Below are 18,554 nucleotides of genomic sequence, written 5' to 3'. Positions count from 1 at the left end.
GATGGTTAAAAAAGAATCTGAAACATGAGTTCATTATGAATTTGCAAGAAATTTTAGCCAGGCCTCTTATTTTTTCTTTTTAAATAGTATTACCCAACCTGGTGTCTTCCTGTTATATTGGGCCAATTCTTAAAATCTTCACCAATCTGAGTGTAAATGTAAGGGAAAGATAAAAATCGAAACTTCTGAATGAATTATGTCCACGCTTTGGAGGCACCCGTTCAGTTTATGTCCCTTGATCTAATACAATCCCACACTTGATACAAAATCTCACAAGCTACAACACATCCAATAGATTCCAGCCCTTTTGGAACTTCTTCAAGGTTCTCATAAATTCTAATATAAAACTATTTTTACTTGTCAGGATCTTAAACCCAGCAGAATCTTAACCAATTCTCTGGACAGCAAAACAGAACTTTTTCCTAAAAGGTACTGTAGTATATATATAGTCTGATGTCTATAGCAGATACTGGAAAAATTTGATTGAACAGCTATGGACTTCAAAATAGTGAGTCAACATACATGATATTTTTTTCCTAGGATTAATTAGTTAAGAGCAGCCTCCAAATCTAGTTTTTCTAACTTTGGATAAAAGGGATTACAAACTAAAGAGGCAGCAGCACAAGCTACATTTAAGACAAAATAAGTTGGCTTGATACGTTTATAAATGCTAGGGAAGCCCACGCAAACTGTGTCTGTGGATGGAAAAGCACCAATTAATGGGTCAAGATCACAGGTGCGTTGCTGCCGGTTCGGCCCGCATCTGGCGAACTGGTAGTAGCAGCGGCGGGACGCTCCGCCCACCCACCCGGACGCTTCTGTAAATGCGCAGAAGCATCACATGTGCGTGCAAGGGTGTGCTCATCCATGAGTGAAATGGTAGTAAAAATAATAGAAATCCACCACTGGTCAAGATGTAAGACCAATTTATCCTGAATTGCTATTCAACACGGACATTTCTACTTAGACAAATTTCAGTTTTCTGCTAGTTTCTTTTCCCTTCATGTGTAACATGCTGTTCAGGTGAAATGCAAACAAAACATGATTTTTTTTAAAAAAAAAATAGGGGTCTTTGGCCGATTTCTTTGGGGGATATGGATGACAATAGTGGTGGAAATTGCCTGCATGCCCTATGAAGCACCTCTGGGCTATGCTGTCTTTGTTTTCCCTTTATGATTTTGTTTGAACATACCTGTTGGCCTTCCCAAGGAGAACAAAAGGAAACACAATGAAATGAGCTAATTCTACTTTATTGTAAGGTTACATTAAGAGAATCTTGCAAGTCTGGATGTACAAATATCCCATTATCTCTTTTGCAGCCTGAGAACAGTCTCTTCTGAGTGTCTTTCTGCATCCATTATGTGGCTCTGGGCGATGGCCCCTCTTATCAGACTGTTCCCTAGGCGATATTTCTTCTCCATCTCCCCAGCTCATTCCCACATACCATTACATCACGCTAGAGAAAACATCAGTCATAAAACCTCATTCAGTCAGTACATTCCAAGGAAATACTGTACACAAAGGAATAGGGAAGGATAATTTATTTTCACATCTGTAATGTAACTAAACTGCAATTGCACTACTCCCCCAAACCTACATTTCTTAGACCACATTAAAATCCTACCTACCCACGTGTAAAGGTACAATTGGGTTGCTCTACTACAACCTCTGCCTTTTGTCATTTCCCATTAAATGCATTAAAAAGCTCTAACTATAAAAGAGGGCTTTTTAAAATAAAATATAATAGAAGACTGCTAAATTTCCATTCATCTCAACACGCCTTCCCCTTTAATAGAAATGCACACCCAAAAATGACAACGTTCAGTCCTTCAAGCAAAAACGTTCAGTCAATGACATTGCTTATTAATATTTTCAATTCTGCAAAAAGAAAAAGGATTATATATTTTATGCATTAAAAAAACCCACAGCAAAACGACACAATACACCTTTTCTATGGTTACTATAGGATTATTAAAAGGATTATTTAAAATAATGAGAGCACAAATTAAAAAAGTTAGATAATATAGAGAGCACGTTAGAAAAATGACACAAATATATTCACTCCAATACAAAAAACACATTCAAGCAAACATTTTCTTGCAACATATTTGCTCCGTACTAGTCTCAAGACAAAGAAGACATATGATTAAAAAAAACCCCACAACTCACTGGGAGGGCTGCATCAGCATTCAGGTCTGTCTCCCCCCCAAAGGTATCCCACACCTTTCATTCATTGCTCTGGAAAGCAATGCTGTCCATCTCTCGCCTTGCTTAGAATTTTCACCACCTACTTTCAGTAAAAAGGCCTACTTGTGAGACAGACTCAATGAATATACATGAGAGTAATAACCAATCATCTTTAAGGAAATGCCTTGCTTAACAGCATGGCTACTTCCACTTCGCATTTAGCAGGTTGCCTCTACCAAGACTGCATTTTAATTAATAAACAGCTTGCGAGCTCCACCGCTGCCAATTATGGAAACATTGTGCTATGAAATATGGGTCTTCCCCCCCCCCCCCTTGTCTCTTTTTCTCTCTACAGTCTCTGCCATCTTCACTACTGTTTGTATGTGTGTTTTAATTCAGCTGGCTTTCAGAGCTGTGGCTATTATTTATCAGTCTGCATTAAAACCAACACGTAATTCGTAATGCTGTGCCAGTTGCTTATAGCATGATGGTCTTCATTGGCTTTGTTAATAGCGCATACCAGCAGAAAGTGCAGAAAAGAAAAGGCCGTATTTGTAATGTGAAACGTCTCTGTACAAAATAAAAGATCAAATCTTTCCTGGGCGCAGCTATTAGAAAATCCATCCCCGGTTATTGACTAACATGTAGCTTCCTTATTTTCTGCAGGAAAAATTCTAATGGAGTATATCAAGAATGTAGCATCAGAGGTTTGTCTTTCAAAGACCTTGTCGTATATTTTAGTTGGTTATTAATAAAGGAACAACTAAAATTCTGAGACGGTAGAAAATAAATAAGCGTGTTAGTCAAGATGTCAGCGTGTCCCTTGTTTGAGATGATGGAAGCTGTAGTCCACCTATTTGGAAGGGATCAAGTTGTGAAAACTGGCAATGTGTCATTTGGAAGGCATCTCGCCACATGAGATGAGACCAAAACAATAATTGATTTATCTAGCTGTCTATTGAAAGAGCCCTCAGATAATCCTTATTTTCTAGCAATGGCTTGAAATCTTTTGCAAATGCTGTTGAAGGGGGGGACTGGGGTCTTTTGATATGTTCAACCTGATGCGACCAACTGACCCCACCAGCACACAAGACCTATGTAAACTAAAGAGGAATAGAACAAGATGCTTCACCGAAGACCTGCTGATGATGAAAGGTTTGGGAGGTTTGGGAGCTAAGTGGCAGGCTTGGAAAGCAAACCACCGCCAAAATCTAAAACCTGAGCTAGAAATATTTTCTATTATTTCAACACTGAGTTACCGTTTTTTCCCCATTTTCTAAGCACACCTATGAAAGTCATAAGAAATCATGTAAACGTTTTCTATTGCAAGGGTCTCTCTCTAAATCTTTGCCTTTAGATTATTTTTCCATGTTACATATTATAAGTAATGAATCTCAGTCTACCAGTGTAGAGCCACCTTGGTAAATTGGGCTATATTACAATTTATAGACAGAGCTGCACATCTGCAAAAGTATCTTAGTTGGTGGATTCTTTGTGACCCAAGTTCCCGTGCAAGTTTGCATATCTGTGTAAAAGAGGATGGGTAGCAATATTCCAGGTTATTGTAGCATTGAGGGATTGTATCCAATGCTCCTTAAACCCTGACCTTAGGATTGTATGGACCAATGGTGGGTTGCCAATTTTGATACTACCGGTTCAGGGGCGCTCAAGCGTATGCGTAGAAGCGTCCGGGAGGATGGGTGGAACATTCTGCCGCAGCTACTACTGGTTCACTGGATCCAGGCCAAACCAGCTGCAACCCACCTCTAGTACCAAGGTGGCGCAGTGGTTAGAGTGCTGTACTGCAGCCACTTCAGCTGACTGTTATCTGCAGTTCAGCGGTTCAAATCTCACCGGCTCAAGGTTGACTCAGCCTTCCATCCTTCCGAGGTGGGTGAAATGAGGACTCTGTAAACTGATTAGAGAGGGCTGAAAGGCCTATGAAGCGGTATATAAGTCTAACTGCTATTGCTATTGCTAGTATGGACATGATAATAACCATTCATAGGTATGAGAATCTGATGTGACAGCCCCATTCCTCACTAAGATGTTTGAAATAAGTTACATTCTTGTGTTGAATGTTTTGGGGTTACCTGACACATCATTTTTTTTCTCCTGATATGAAGGACCAAGTGACATTATACAATCTTTCCTTGCTCCCGATAAAGTTTAACCATGTGGGACTCATATTGCACAGCTCAGTCAAACCTGTGATTTCACAAATCCCCTTCTGGCGGTTTCCTTGCATGGCAGATTCCCATGCGGCCTTAGGTGAATTTTGCTCTTTAAATTTTTGACCTTGCGTCCTAGAATGATGGCAAATCAATCTAATGCTGCTTCTGATCAGGAAAAAGGAAATTAAGGAGACAGTAGAGTTGGCTTCAGCAATGGCCTATGAAATAATAAATAAAAATATTGCGTGATGAATCAGAAATACAATTCATTATGTAGACTTAACTAATACTTCACTTGATATTTGCAGTAAATAACTGAAAATAAATGGATCTCTTGTGAAGGACACATGCTTTTTTGTGTATTTTGTATTTTTTTATTTTTTGCTTTGATCAATTCCTAATTTGTGTCTAGGTGTTGCGTGGATGAAAGAAGCAAGAGAAATAAGATGATGCACATGATATGACTGTATGTGGTATTAAAGAGGAAATATCTTCAAAGTCATACTTTCTTTTGTATTTTATCCCCCAAATGTATTATGCACTATAGGAACTTTTATCCAGAATATGCAAACTAGAATGAGCTCAAGAGCTTTGATAAAGCATTAGCACATACTTGACAACTGCATTGAAGTATGATCAATATATATATATTCATTGCAAAAGCACATATTTGGTATAAAACAGTGTATGAAGAAATTGTTTTAAATTAAGCTAAATCCAGCAGGGGGGAATTTTTTTTTTTTGATCAATTGCAGTTAAACATAGAAAATTCCTGGCGATCCCCTATCTGTTTCATATATTGTTCAATCATATGATTTAATGAATTAAATCTAGAATAATTCAGTAGCAAGCTGATTAATATGTTGTTTCTGGATGACATGAGAAAGAGAGAACATTACAAATAATTACTGCATCATGAATTGCTTATCTGCTTTTTTTTCTGTGGCATTAATCTAAAACGCTAAAATATATCAAACTTACATACATCAAACTTACTTCTCTGTACAATTTTCATAGATGGAAGCAATCCAAGATTTATGACTGAATGGAGTCATTAATACAAACATGAAATGTCACCCACTTGCCTGATTAATAAACTGATAGTTTATCTAATAGGTTGCATTTCTCCAGCGGTTTGTTAGCTGTAACACTTTTGTCAAATGAGCTGTTGGCCTTTACCATTTTCCTAAATTTGTCTGATGGGAATATCTAAATCCACAAAAAACTGAATCATTTTTTCCTATTAGTTCTTGTTCAGTTTGATTAAAGAGAATTGTCTTTGATTATTATTTTTTTCAGAAGAATGTATTGGTGAAATTCCCCCAAGTGCAAAAGTTTTGCACCTGCCTAGTTACAAGGTGGCCAAAGGGAAAGGAGGGAAACAGATTTCCTGCCTTCCTGGGCTTCAGTTAACCACCATAGCAGAAAGTGTTGAGGGAGATGCTTCCCACTGGGCTATTCTCAGATTGGAAGGATGAGCCTTCAAAGAAGTTTCTGAATTAGAGAAGTCTCTCTAAAGAAAGGAACACATTTATCAGGAGAACCTCCACCATTTCTGACAAAGGAGTAAGCTGCAACATTGCAAAGAGCCAGGGGTGTGCAAAATATTTCCTACACAAAACATTCACATGAAACTGGTATTCCTGGGCAGAGATGTCTTGGTGGGAAAAAATACCAAGGAGGGGTTTTTTTTTGTGCCTTTAATTGCCCAATATCATAGAATCACAGAGTTGAAAGGAGCTTAGGAGACATCTAGTCTAACCCCCTTCACACTGCATCATTCCTGTTACATATCCAGCCAACTCACTCCCCCTCTTCCCATTCCTCCCCTCCCTTTAGCTGCCTCGGCTTGAAACACAGCATAACCAATCAGTCTTCCAGTCCTCCTTTCCCAGTTGGAAGCTTGGGAAAGGGGGGCACTGGGAAGACTGATGGGCAGATAGGAGAAGGAGGAGGAGGAGGCATGCAGTTTTGCTTCATATATCCTCCAAACTCCCTAAAACTCAAGATATCCAAAATATTTTGGGCCAGGGGTGTCAAACTTGATGTCTCTCGTGTTGGGGGAACCTGTGGTGGCCCAAGGACTCTGCCAGCAAAACGGCCTCACAAGCTCCATTTTCAGCTCTGGCTGCTGGCTGCATCCCTCTGCCAGAGGAAGTGGAGCTCTGGGCCCCCGCATGCAGCCCCCCCCCAGCACCATTTTTCCTGGCAGAGGCCCTGTGGGCCGGTCCTTTGCTGTTTCCAGGGTGACCCCATGGGCCACATATAAGCACCCCGTGGGCTGGATCCACCCCTTGGGCCTTGAGTTTGATACTCCTGTTCTAGGCTGAGTTCTGCTCAACTGCGGCCCTCCAAGAAGAGTTGAGCAAACTGTCAGCCCTTTGAAGTGGACCAGAAACAAAGCATACGGCTTTACTTAAAGGCTACAGTAACCAAATATTGCAAGTTTGAAAGCATTTATTTTCCAGAAAGACAGGGAGGGCGTTTTTGAAACTCTCCCTATTCTCTTCCTGTTTCTTTGGGCCGAGATACCTTTTGCATGACCACTGTTAGGCTCCTACTCATGTCTTCTAAGGTCATCCTCACACACCACGAAATGCTTTTTTCCACGTTCAAAACAAAAGACGTTTTCTGTTTCTGCTACTCCTAAAGAGAAGTTCAAAAGAAATTCTCAAGCAGGTTGAGAACAAGAAAGCAAAACTAATTTAAAAAAAGGAAAAAAAGCTTTGGGGAAGAGAGATTTCAACAAAGCATCGAACGATCTAGAGTTTCTGAATTGCTATCTATTAAAATCCTTGTCAGGAGGCCATCCTACAACGGGTAGCTCTGAGGTGAAAGAATGATGTTTTTCCTGACAGAGATACTTTTTATATGGAAATTCAGGACTTAAACCATTCTAAGCCACTAAGAATATATGTGTTTTATTCCACTGCAAGGCAAAAGACTGTTACGTGGGACAGATTCAATAACACTGTTTAATAAGAGCTAAAGTCTCACCTCAGAATTTCCAAACTGATCTAATCTCATACTTATCCTGAAACATATAATTAGTTGTGTAGTTGTACAGTCTTTGCACATGAAGACATTTTTAAATACAATTTTGGTACTTTATGAAATCAGTACCAGATCTGCAGTTACAAAAAAAAAAGAGTTTGATTAGGAAAATATTAAATATTTGGGAAAAAAGAGATAATTTATGGACACACAGTGGTGGGATTCAGCCAGTTCAGGCACGTTTGGGTGAACCAGTTGTTAAATTGCTGGCTGGCCCCACCCCTTCCTGCCCCGCCCCATCCAGGAGTCCCTCCGCGGCCTGTTTTTGCTCCCAGGAGATTGCAGGGAGCCCTACTAGGCCCAAAATGAGGCAAGTGGGGGATGCAGCATTCCCCCCCGTGGCCAGTCTTTGCTCCCAGGAGGTTGCAGGGAGGTCTAGGCACAAAATGGGGTGAGGGCAATACCCCCCATGGTCCGTTTTTGCTCTCAGGGGAGTGCAGGAGGCCAAGTGCTGCCTGTCTCATCCGCTGGCCATGCCCACCCAGCCAGTCATTAGGGCAGAGAACCCGTTGTCAAATTATTTGAATTCCACCACTGAGGACCGTGTCCCGTACCACAACTAGGGAGCTATTATATTGGTCACAGGGCAGACTGAAGTAAACTCTTCTCTAGATTAGGTGGCAACACTTAACCAACTCTGGCTAATCTTGAAAAGCCAATCAAGGCTTTTTAATGGGAGGCTTCCAACGCTTCCTAGAGATGTTATGCTAATGTTGAGGAACCCCCCCCATCTTTTTGAAAAAAGAAAAGCCACTTGCAAGAAAATAACATCTGCTCTTATATTCATCAGGAGGTGAACCTCACACAGTTGAGACTTTCATTTTGCCTAACTCAACAAAATGAAGCATTTCAAGTACAAATTATGGATTATGTTTATTTGTAAACTGTTTAATGTCATGCAAATGTGATGGGAAGTATAGAAATTGGACAAATTATACCGATGACACAGAAACTATTTCTGCTTCTTTGGTGCTGATGAGAACAGCCTTAATCATTGCTGAGGAGACGATCCCACTGACTTGACATCCCAGCAACTGCAATCCATTGAAAACCATAAAGCAATATTGATCAGTTGAAAGATACAGCTACAGTTTTAAATAGCATTCTAATTCAGGCAATATCAGATGAAACAGGATTAGCGTATTAGTAATGGGCAAAGTTCTGAGGTAGAAAACGTTCATTGTCACAATTTCACTCTTCACACTGTAGATCCCAGTATATGATGTTACCAATGTATCCTCCGTGCTTCAACCTGACAATAATGATTATGAAGGGAAGAGGTGAAAAAACACTGATGGGACAAATCATAGCTTATTCTCTGTTTCCTTCCTTGTACATGGCTTTTTCTACATTTCAGGTTGCCTAAATTCATGCTAAAGAATACATTACAGCAGAACATAACTATGAAAAATAGAGACAGTACACCAGTAACAGTTTTCCCTTTTTGCTTTTGCATTTCACAAATTGGATTTGATTGCCAATGGTCAATGTTATTCCTTTATAAACTCCCGTTATAGAAACTATACTATTTTATCCTAGGTAGTGCATTAAAATTAAAATTGTTTCCCAAAATAGAGGATCTCATCACTTTGAATCTTATAGTTAAATATTTTTTAACAACTTCAATATACCGTAATTGTTATAACAATTAAAATCCCAAAATCTGAAAATTAAACACCTGTTGGGGAGGAAAGAAAAATAAACACAAAACATCTCACACACACATTATCCAAAGATATCACTTTAAACCTTTCAAAAGTACTTTGAATGATTTATGCAAATTTATGTAATGAAAATACATTCATCTGGAAATTGAAAAAAAGTAAGAGTTATTATAAATTACTTATTTTTCTATATGGAAAATACGTGCAATTTAAATGTGCAGGAGAATAGAAAGAAATTACAGGCGTGGATTTAGCTCCATAAAAACATGTCTAGCTCTATGCTCTATGTAAGTACTTTATAGTTTTATAAAATATCACACATGAATCCACTCAGCTTGAATTCAGTGGCCACCATCAAGCAATGCTTTATTTAATAAGTTTCACTGAATTCTATGGTAATTATTTCTTTTACATTAGCTTGTGAAATGATTTTGAAATTCTTGAAGTGAATATGCTTAACTTAAATATTGGATCTGGAGACCATTCTGTGGTTTTGCCAACATAATCAACTCACTTGCTAATAGAATACAAAATTTTAAAGATAGAAATAGATATACTATATTTCAGTAGGGATTTAAAAGTTTTTAATTTATAAAACAATATTTTATTTCCAGATCTGACACTATCAGCAATGCCACTAGAGCAAATGCCATTGTTCAAACACTTTCCCTACTATATAATTCAGACACTTCACTCCTATTACTCCATGATAAGAACAGTAGAAGCAACTAATGCAAGTAAAATCTGCACACCCAAGAAGCTGAAAAAGAAATGTCATCATTTACATAATCAATACACAATACAAGAAGTGCAAAAGAAATCCTTACGCTTATATCACATGCCTGTTTTTCAAGTTAGAATGGAATCCCAACTTCTGCAGAATATTAACTCATTTTTGTGTGGAGCTCATAATCCAGATGGAATTAATTATAATTTGGAGCAGATGACATGGCAACAATGCAATTGACGACCAGAATCAAATCTTTCAGCCAGAGACAGCTTGTGACAAAAGGTCACAGAGCATCCATTGCAGAGATAACCACATCTAATGAGCTTTTCATTAGCATTGGATAAAAGATCTGAAGGATCTATCTAGATTAGCTGTCCAAAAGGAGGATGTTTGGTCATCTATATTAAATCATTTTTAGTGTAAACATGGAAACAACATTCACTTCCCCTTATTAAATGGCCATCTATATTAAATTATTGTTAGTATAAACAACAAGGAAAGAACATTTACATTCCTATTAAGATCATCAAAATGATGGAAAACTGCATACCAGCTTGCGAATTTCCCGATCACAATCTCTCTTTATTCGGGTGATTTCTTCTTGATGTAGGTGATAAACGCTCCTTATCTCTGCTGCTTTTATTTTGTCAGCTTGAATGACTACCGATAAAGCTTCCTCCACTTGTTTCTTTGCCCCCTTCAGTTCCAAAATTTCCTGCTGCATTTTAATTTTCTCCGCTTCAAATCCTTTCTTGGCCTCTTCTTTTGCTTCAGAGTAGAGCACCGTCTTAACCTTGTCAGGTGTCCCATCTCGTACAGCGTTAAGTAAGGTTTGGAGTCTCTGAATCTCATTATCTTTAATTTTGATAACTCTAAGAATCTCAGCCTCATGCTGCCTCAAAAGTCCTTCGCGAACACCCTGGAGCTCTTTCATTTTTTCCTCATGAAGTTTAGCCTTGAGTTCCGTTACAATGACTGTGTTTTTATGCTGTTCGTGTTCTTTAATCTGCCTAGTTTCTTGGTTTTTCTCCCTCTCCAATTTGCTGGCCTAAAAGACAAGGAAAGAGCCTTCAGTGTGTTAATACAGCATTTTACCACAGAGTTATATGCATTATTCCATGTACTATAGAAAATTCTTATGATTCTGGACGGAGGAGCCAACGCCGCGATGATACATCATGTGGACTCGACAGTCCGAGTCCGCCGATGACACTTTTGCTGCTGGATGGTCCCAAAGAGATGGTGACTGGGAAGACAAAACCTTGCTGATCGCAGGGACACCGCAAAGTCCCTGATCGACCCAAGGGAAACGCTTCCAATCGGCAGCAAACAGGCAGCCCCCAGGCTGACAAAGTCGGAGACGGCTCTGGAAGGAAAGAAAAAGTGAAAGTGTTCCATCTGATGAGACTTTTTTTTTTTTTACTTTCAGAAGATTGCCCTAAGAAACCCTTTTTAAAAAAAGATAAATTAGTCCTCTAAGTAAGAATAAAGCAGCGAATTTAATCCCTATTGGACTGCCTTAGAAAGTTTTTCGCTCTTGCTTGTAACAATGTTTTGTGGATTGAAGTGATTGCAACATTTCCTGTTTCTCCACTTGAGGTGAATGGACTGAATATTTTTTCCTGTATTTTTTTTACTACTTTAATTTTTTTTGGTTTAAACTAAAACTTTTTTTATTTTAGCAAATTTCTCCTTCTATTTGTTATAAAATTATATTAAAGATACCTAAAGAAAAAGTGGAAAAAAATGGTTGAATCTGCCATTTGGAAGCCTGAGTTTGAAGGTTTTTTTGAAACAATGTATCATTTGTTTATTCCTATTTGACTTCACTTTGCAATGGAAGGGTGTGGAACTTGTTTATAAAACCTGATAAAGACTCAAGGGCACGAACAGTGTTTTGCAGGTGCTCTTGGAAAATATTTTGGCAAGAGAAGGAAAAGGAAAGAAAAAAATTAAGAACCCTTCTACTCTGAAAAACACAAAAGAACTTGGGCTTAAGATTTAAAATAAACATAGATATATTCTTCAAAAAAAATTTGACAGGCTAAAGTGGCAGTAATTATCAGATTCCTCTTTTTCTTTTTCTTTACATTTCTTTTTATTTTGAAAAATAGATATTCAATATTCAGATGAAGAAAACTTAATAATCCAAAACATTCTGGCTGACTTCAAAATATTCTAGAAGGATTTGAGAGATTTGACAAGAAATGGGACAGATTATGGGGTATCACAGCAAAAGATATTGGGGTTGGAGCCCCAGAAATTAAAGAAGAGAATGAAAATACAGAAAACAAAGACAAGATGCTAGATGAACTTATTGATGGAGTAAATATGAGTGAAAGTGGAAAGAAGGGAAGCTGGAAAAGTGACTTTGACAATTTGGAGCTTTATCCCAAATTCCAAGATGCAGGAGAAAAAAAAAAGAGCGAAAAGGATGGAGTTAAGAAAACAAATCTATCAAGAAATAAGTTTGATAAACAAAGTTAAGCTTACATTAATAACAATTCAATGGCAACGAAACTACATGAGAGATCTTCCAAGCTACAAAGTGCGGAGAGAAGTTCTAAACTCTGGAAAGGTGCTGAAAAGAGAATTGACACAACAGCTGGTGAGAGAGAAAAGACCATTTTGCTACTGGAAGGACACTGGTTGATGATGTTAGTTGATGATAAAAAGTTAGCTAATTTTTGATGATCAATAAGTAGGGATTTTAGGATTTTGTAGACTGTTTTAGATTATCATTGAATGTTTATTCATTAACATATAATTTACGATGATATTAATAACGAAATGATAACCTTAATTAGGATAAATAACCGGGCCATAAATTGTAATTTGGGATCTGGCGAAAAGAGGTATAAATTTTGCAAAGTTTTGTTTAAATCTCGTTATGAGGGTATAAATAATTTGGGTCAGAAGAGAGGAGACGTGATACAAATAGCAAACAATTGATTTTTCTTTTTCTTTTAACTATAAGAAGAAGAAGGAAATGTTAATGCATACTTTTGGTGATTATTAAGTAGAAATGTTAACATCTCTTAGATTGTCTTAGATTTTAAATGTTTATTTTGTTAATACGTAATTAACTAATCTGGGACTTAGGGAAAAGACCTATAAATCTTATTAATAAATTTCTGTTTAGAGATGGTTATGAAGGTATAATCTTATTTGGGCCTGTGGAGAGGAGAGGTGAGATAAATAGTAAATAATTTTTAGTTAACTACAATAACAAAGAAATGTTAATGGATAATATTTAATGATACATACAGGTGTGTTGTACCAGTAAAAGTAAAATGGACAGAAGTGTTAATTTGTGAGTTGAGGGGAGGGGGAAAGGAGAGGGAATGTTAGATATTCTCCTAACTGACTTTCTTTTAGAATATGTTATAAGGATGTAAAGTTATGGCAGATTCATTATGATTGCGAAAGTATGCCAGTAGGTGGTTGTGTCTTCAAATATAAATGATCTTAGGGGGGGAAAATCATGTTTAAGTAACCGTAATCAAATGAAAATTGTGGTACAGTGATAGTAAAATATATAAATTCTAAAATGTACAACTCAACCTGAATGAAATATATACAATGATTGTGGAAGAAACACACGAAATGTTCCTGTAACCAATTGACACGCTTTCTACAAGATGCAATGAAAGATGATTCTTTTTTTGTGTGTGCGTTCTTGTTTAATAAAAACAATAAAAAATTTATATATAAAAAAGGAAAATTCTTATGATTCAATTGGCAGAGTGATAATCCCCAGTTCACAAAAGATCAAAGGAAACTTGTGTAGGTGGGATACCCTAAGTCCTTTTTCAGAGTTTCTGACATCAAAGCCTCCTAATTTTTGGGGGGGTAGGGAATTCCTCCAATGGCAAGCAGTCAACAAAATAAATGTGATATGAATTCTATATATGGTAAAATTCCAAATCAGACTAGTAGGGTATAACAAGACTGGGTGTATCTTCTGCCCTCTTACCCTTCCTGGAAGATCTCATAACCAGCTGATTCCTCCAATATCAGAATTCATGCACTTTCCTATTTTCCAATATCAGAAACCAATTTCATTTTCATAAGGAACAATCCCGAGCTTTGTCAACAGTTAATAAATAGTGCCAGAGGTGAAAATATGACTTGCTTGAGTCATGCTTTTAAATAACATACACATGGTCTTTTAGTAGTGTCCTGTTAGGAATGAAACTGTTGCAAGCAGGAGTTTAATACTACAACGCTGCTGAGTTATTCAAAATATAATTTGTACAAGAATTTGGAGTTCACATTAAAACTCCTAATTGGAAGAGATGCATAATTTCAGAACACTGGCCTATAACTGCTTGTCTGCAGCTGGTATTAACAACATGCAAGATATGCCTAACTCTAACAGATGGCTTATTTTTCATTAGTGACAAGTTGGCTTGCTGTGCAAGCTGATTATATCGCCAGTTATAGCAATGTCCAATACAATCAATACTGTAATCTAAAATAGCTTTTATTTAATCTATGTAACTGTTACAACTGGACGGGATAATGCTTTAAGTTTTAAGATGAACTTGCAGAGGAATAGTGGGAAATAGTGGGATAATATATGTGAATTGCAAAGCACCTAGATGCTTTTAATTCCTCAAAAAGTAGTATCTAGTATTTAATTCTTAAATCTGAATTGGGTTGTTCAAATATGCTCAAGTATGTTCTTCCCTAAAATATTTAGGATTCTTTTATAAGGTAAATTTACAGATGGTGACTAATACTGGCTTTTCTTGATCACACATCCTCTAGATCAGGGGTATCAAACTCACGGCCCACAGGCCAGACGTGTCATGTGCTGGCCCTGCCCCCGCCAGATTTAGCGAAGGGAAAAGAGGCCCAATGCATCACATGACGACGCCATGATGCCGGGAGTTTGACACTCCCGCTCTAAACGGATTGGATTACAATTTCAAAAAATTCTGGGAAATGTCAATCTGCATATTCAGATGGCACTTGTTAACCCAATCAATGTAGTACTGCATGTACTTACATATATGCATTAACTCACATACACGTATACAGACATTTATAAGAATCAGAATTTGTTTTACTTTATATTCATCCTGTCTAGCAGTTGGGGAGCTGAATGGACACGATGGTAAAAGAGTAGTGAGGAATTATGAATAAAGTGTATGAAATGAGGTAGAAAACTACTGTATTTTTCGGATTATAATACTTTTGGAGCATAAATTCCCCCCATAAAAGTGGGTGAAAATTTGGGTGCGTCTTATTCACTGAATGTAGCCCCACCCACCCACCAGCCCCACCTTTTGGCCTCTGCCTCCCAGCAATTCCCCTCCTTGCAGCAAACAGCCTGTTTCCGTTTCAGCACAGCCTGATTAGCACAAGCAGCTGATTGTTGGTTGGATCGGCCTCCCGACCATCAGCTGTTTCAGGCTGCAGCGATTGCCATTGCCTATTGCTGCCTCTGTGTGCCCATTTTTGGCCTCCGCATCCCATTTTTGGCCTCTGCATGCCCCATTTTCAGCCTCCACGTGCATAATTTTCCACCCATTCTGATCCCCACTGCTCAGAATGGGCGGAAAATGGGGCACACAGAGTCAGAAACAGGGTGTGAGGAGGCTGAAAATGGGAGGCCCAACAATCAGCTGCTTGTGCTAATCAGGCTGTGCTGAAACTGAAACTGAAATGGGCCGTTTGCTGCCAGGAGGCAAATTGCTGGGAGGAAGAGGTGGATTTTTTTTTTCTTGTTTTTCTCCCCAAAATCTAGGTGTGTCTTATACTTCAGGTGTGTATTATACTTCTACTCTGAAAAATATGGTAAATTCTGAAGAACAGTGGGTGGCTTGGGCAATGATTTTGAAATGAAAGAGACATTCACTTTCCATGTCCAACATTTTAACTTTCTTCCAGTTAAAGAGCAGGGAGATATAACTGAACTGCAATGGAAACATGTAGAAGACAAGTGAAATCCAATGAATTGGAATAACTTCCACAAAACTGTTTAGTGAACTGTGAACCTCCACAAAAATTATTTCATTTTGCAAGTCATGAAAAAAGAAAATATGGTTAAAAGGGGGGGGGGGCAGTTACTTGAGCCAAAGGGGAAAAAAGAGCAAGGAATAAAATGCTACAATGAACTTTTTATAGAGTTCAAGATCAAATCCAAGAGCCCATTTTCCATGGACAGTAATGATATTAATCCTATGCTAATCAATAGAATAAAATAGGTTTCCACATTACAAATACTATTGTGGGGTCCTTATCCATAGTGCTGCTCTAGTTTTATAAAAATCTTGTATTGCCAATCCAGAAACCTTGGGAAACAGCTGTTTCTTAACTCTGAAATTCTCACTACCACCATACATAAACAAACGTTCTGCAATTTTGAGGCGATCTGATTATCACTTGACATAAACAAATACTGAACCATGAGATGATTCCACTGCCACATGATGTAAACAAATGCTCCTTAATCTTGATGGGCCCATTTTAACAGACAAAGTATTCCAAACCCAAGCTAAGATGATCTGGTCCTTGACAAACTCTAGTTACAGGAGGCCATCAAAAAGGGGTGTGAGTAATGGTTGTTCAGAGTTTATGTAAGCTAGTCAAAATTACCACGAGATGGAACTTCAATTCAGACCTAACTGGGAGGGCAGTGCATGGTTGCTAGCTTTCAAGGCAGCGGTGGGATTATCTGATTCGGACTGGTTCGGGCGAACTGGATGCTAATTTTACATCAGGTTTGCTGAACTGGTAGTTGCGAGGACTGGCTGGCCCCACCCACACCTTCCCTCCCAGGAATATCCACGCAGCCCAATTTGGATGCCAGGTAAGTGCAGGGCCTGTGTGGAGGCTCTGGGAGAATGAAAAATGGGCCTCTGGAGGCTGGGGAAGGCCTATTTCACCCTTCCAGAGGCTCAATGAGAGCCTCCGGGGCCTGGGAAGGGTGAAAATGCCCCCCTCCATGATGCAGGCATGGCCATGCCTATCCAGCAACCGGGCAGAGAACCAGTTGCTAAATTTTTTGAATCCTACCCCTGTTTGAAGGAGCCCATCTGCTGCATTCTCTTGGGGGTCTCCCACTGGCAAAAAGGACTTAATGTCTTTCTTTGACAAAATGTACTCTTCATTATTCTTGAATATTCTTCAAGTGCCATCTTGGGTTATGTTATATTTCAGCATTCTTGAATATGATTTCACTGCTGCTTCATGTTATTATATTATTTTCTCATCTCTCCTGGACTAAAGCTAGGAGTGCAGTGGTGGGTTGCAGATGGTACACCCTGGTACGGGCATACGGGATCCTGCCTGGAGTACCGGGTACCGTTCTAGCTCCTTACCTGTGCTTTAAGCTTTTGGTGCTTCTGCGCACACACATGGCACGTACAGCGCCTGCACAACGCTCCATGGAGCAGCTGGAGCATCATGGAGACTTGCAGAAGCATCATTTGACGCTAGAACACATACGCATGATGCACATGTGTGCTCGCGTGCCGCACACATGCATGTGCTGACTCTGGGACCATTCCAACTGTACTGGTTGGAACTCAATCCGGAACCCACCACTGTAGGAGGTTTATACTGTGTGGTTATTACTTCCAAATCTAGAAGAAGCTGTGACCCAACCCAGCTGGAGCAGAGACGGAGCAATACAGAAATTTCATGAAAACACTCAGTCTGCAGAGAAAACAAATATTTACCAAAATACATCTTCAACTTTGGTTCATTATTCTAAAAAACAAACACATGTTTCAAGCTTCACCCTGCACCAGAAGCCCTAGAGAAATGGCCAAATTAGCAAATCAGATGTGTTCTGCAAATGGATTTACCTCAATGCCCCCCCACCCCTTCCAAGACCATCCTGGCAGTTCTACTCCTTGATGTACAGAGCATGCTGACAATGCAGCTGGTTTTGCCTCCAACGGGGAGCAATTAGAGAATGCACTGAATAATTGATCAAAATGCACATTCTATAAAGAATGGATCCAAACCAATCTTCAGACTTCATTCCTCCAGAGTAATATTGGGGGCTAAGACTTTGTTTAAAGTTCACCGCTTCTTTCTGCAATTGGATTTTTATGCTATTACAATACAACATCTATTTGGTGGGCTTTATTCAGGCTGATAATGAAGACGATTACTGGGAGGAGATAGAAGGTCTGATGAACTGGTATAACGAAAACGGCCTGGTTTTAAATGTAGGAGAAACAAAAGAGACCACTGTTGATTTCAGAAAAGGCAGGCATAGCCATATACCTCTGGGTATTAATAATCCAGGTAGTTAGTGGTATCAAATTTCTGGCAGTGCAGCTGACCAGCATCTTAGCTTGGTCACTCAACACTGGTGAAGTGGGCACAGTAGCACCCAGGGATGGGCTTCAAAATTTTTAGCAAGGGGTTCTCTGCCCAGTTGCTTGGGGGGGGGCATGGCCATTGTGGAGGTGGCCTTGTCACCCTTCTGCACCATGGCCGTGGGTTTTTGTTTTTTGTTTTGCTTTCCTTGGGCTCTGGAGGCTTTCCTTGAGTGTCTGGGAGGGCGAAAATGGCTTCCCCAGGCTTCTGAGGCCCTCTGGTTTCAGCCTTTCCAAACTTCCAGTAGGCCCATTTTTTGCCCTCCCCAAGGCTTCACATGTGCCCTGCACTTACTTGCATCCAAAATGGGTGGCTTGGGAACTTATGGGAGGCGTGGGCAGACCAGGAGTGAGATTTGGGGGTTCTCAGAACTGCACAAAATCTTAGAGGTTATCCTGAACG

General features: G+C 39.1%; 1 protein-coding gene across 24 annotated transcripts in view; it reads right to left on the bottom strand.

Annotated features, from left to right (window-relative positions):
• JAKMIP3 (Janus kinase and microtubule interacting protein 3) overlaps positions 1–18,554 on the bottom strand; it is a 105,448-nt gene that overhangs the window by 38,141 nt on the left and 48,753 nt on the right. For all 24 annotated transcript variants that reach the window (XM_087725994.1, XM_087725993.1, XM_087726001.1 and 21 more), the window contains one exon: positions 10,360–10,857. In XM_087725994.1, the coding sequence (XP_087582120.1) occupies positions 10,360–10,857 (498 nt within the window). The remainder of the gene's footprint in view (positions 1–10,359; positions 10,858–18,554) is intronic.

Source organism: Thamnophis sirtalis, unplaced genomic scaffold (assembly GCF_051295495.1).
Source record: "Thamnophis sirtalis isolate CommonGarterSnake01/CBP01778 unplaced genomic scaffold, rThaSir2_p1.2 scaffold_11, whole genome shotgun sequence".
In the NCBI taxonomy this organism is placed as follows: Eukaryota; Metazoa; Chordata; class Lepidosauria; order Squamata; family Natricidae; genus Thamnophis; species Thamnophis sirtalis.
The sequence above is the reverse complement of the archived record's forward strand: the minus strand, read 5'-3'. Positions and strand labels throughout refer to the sequence as shown.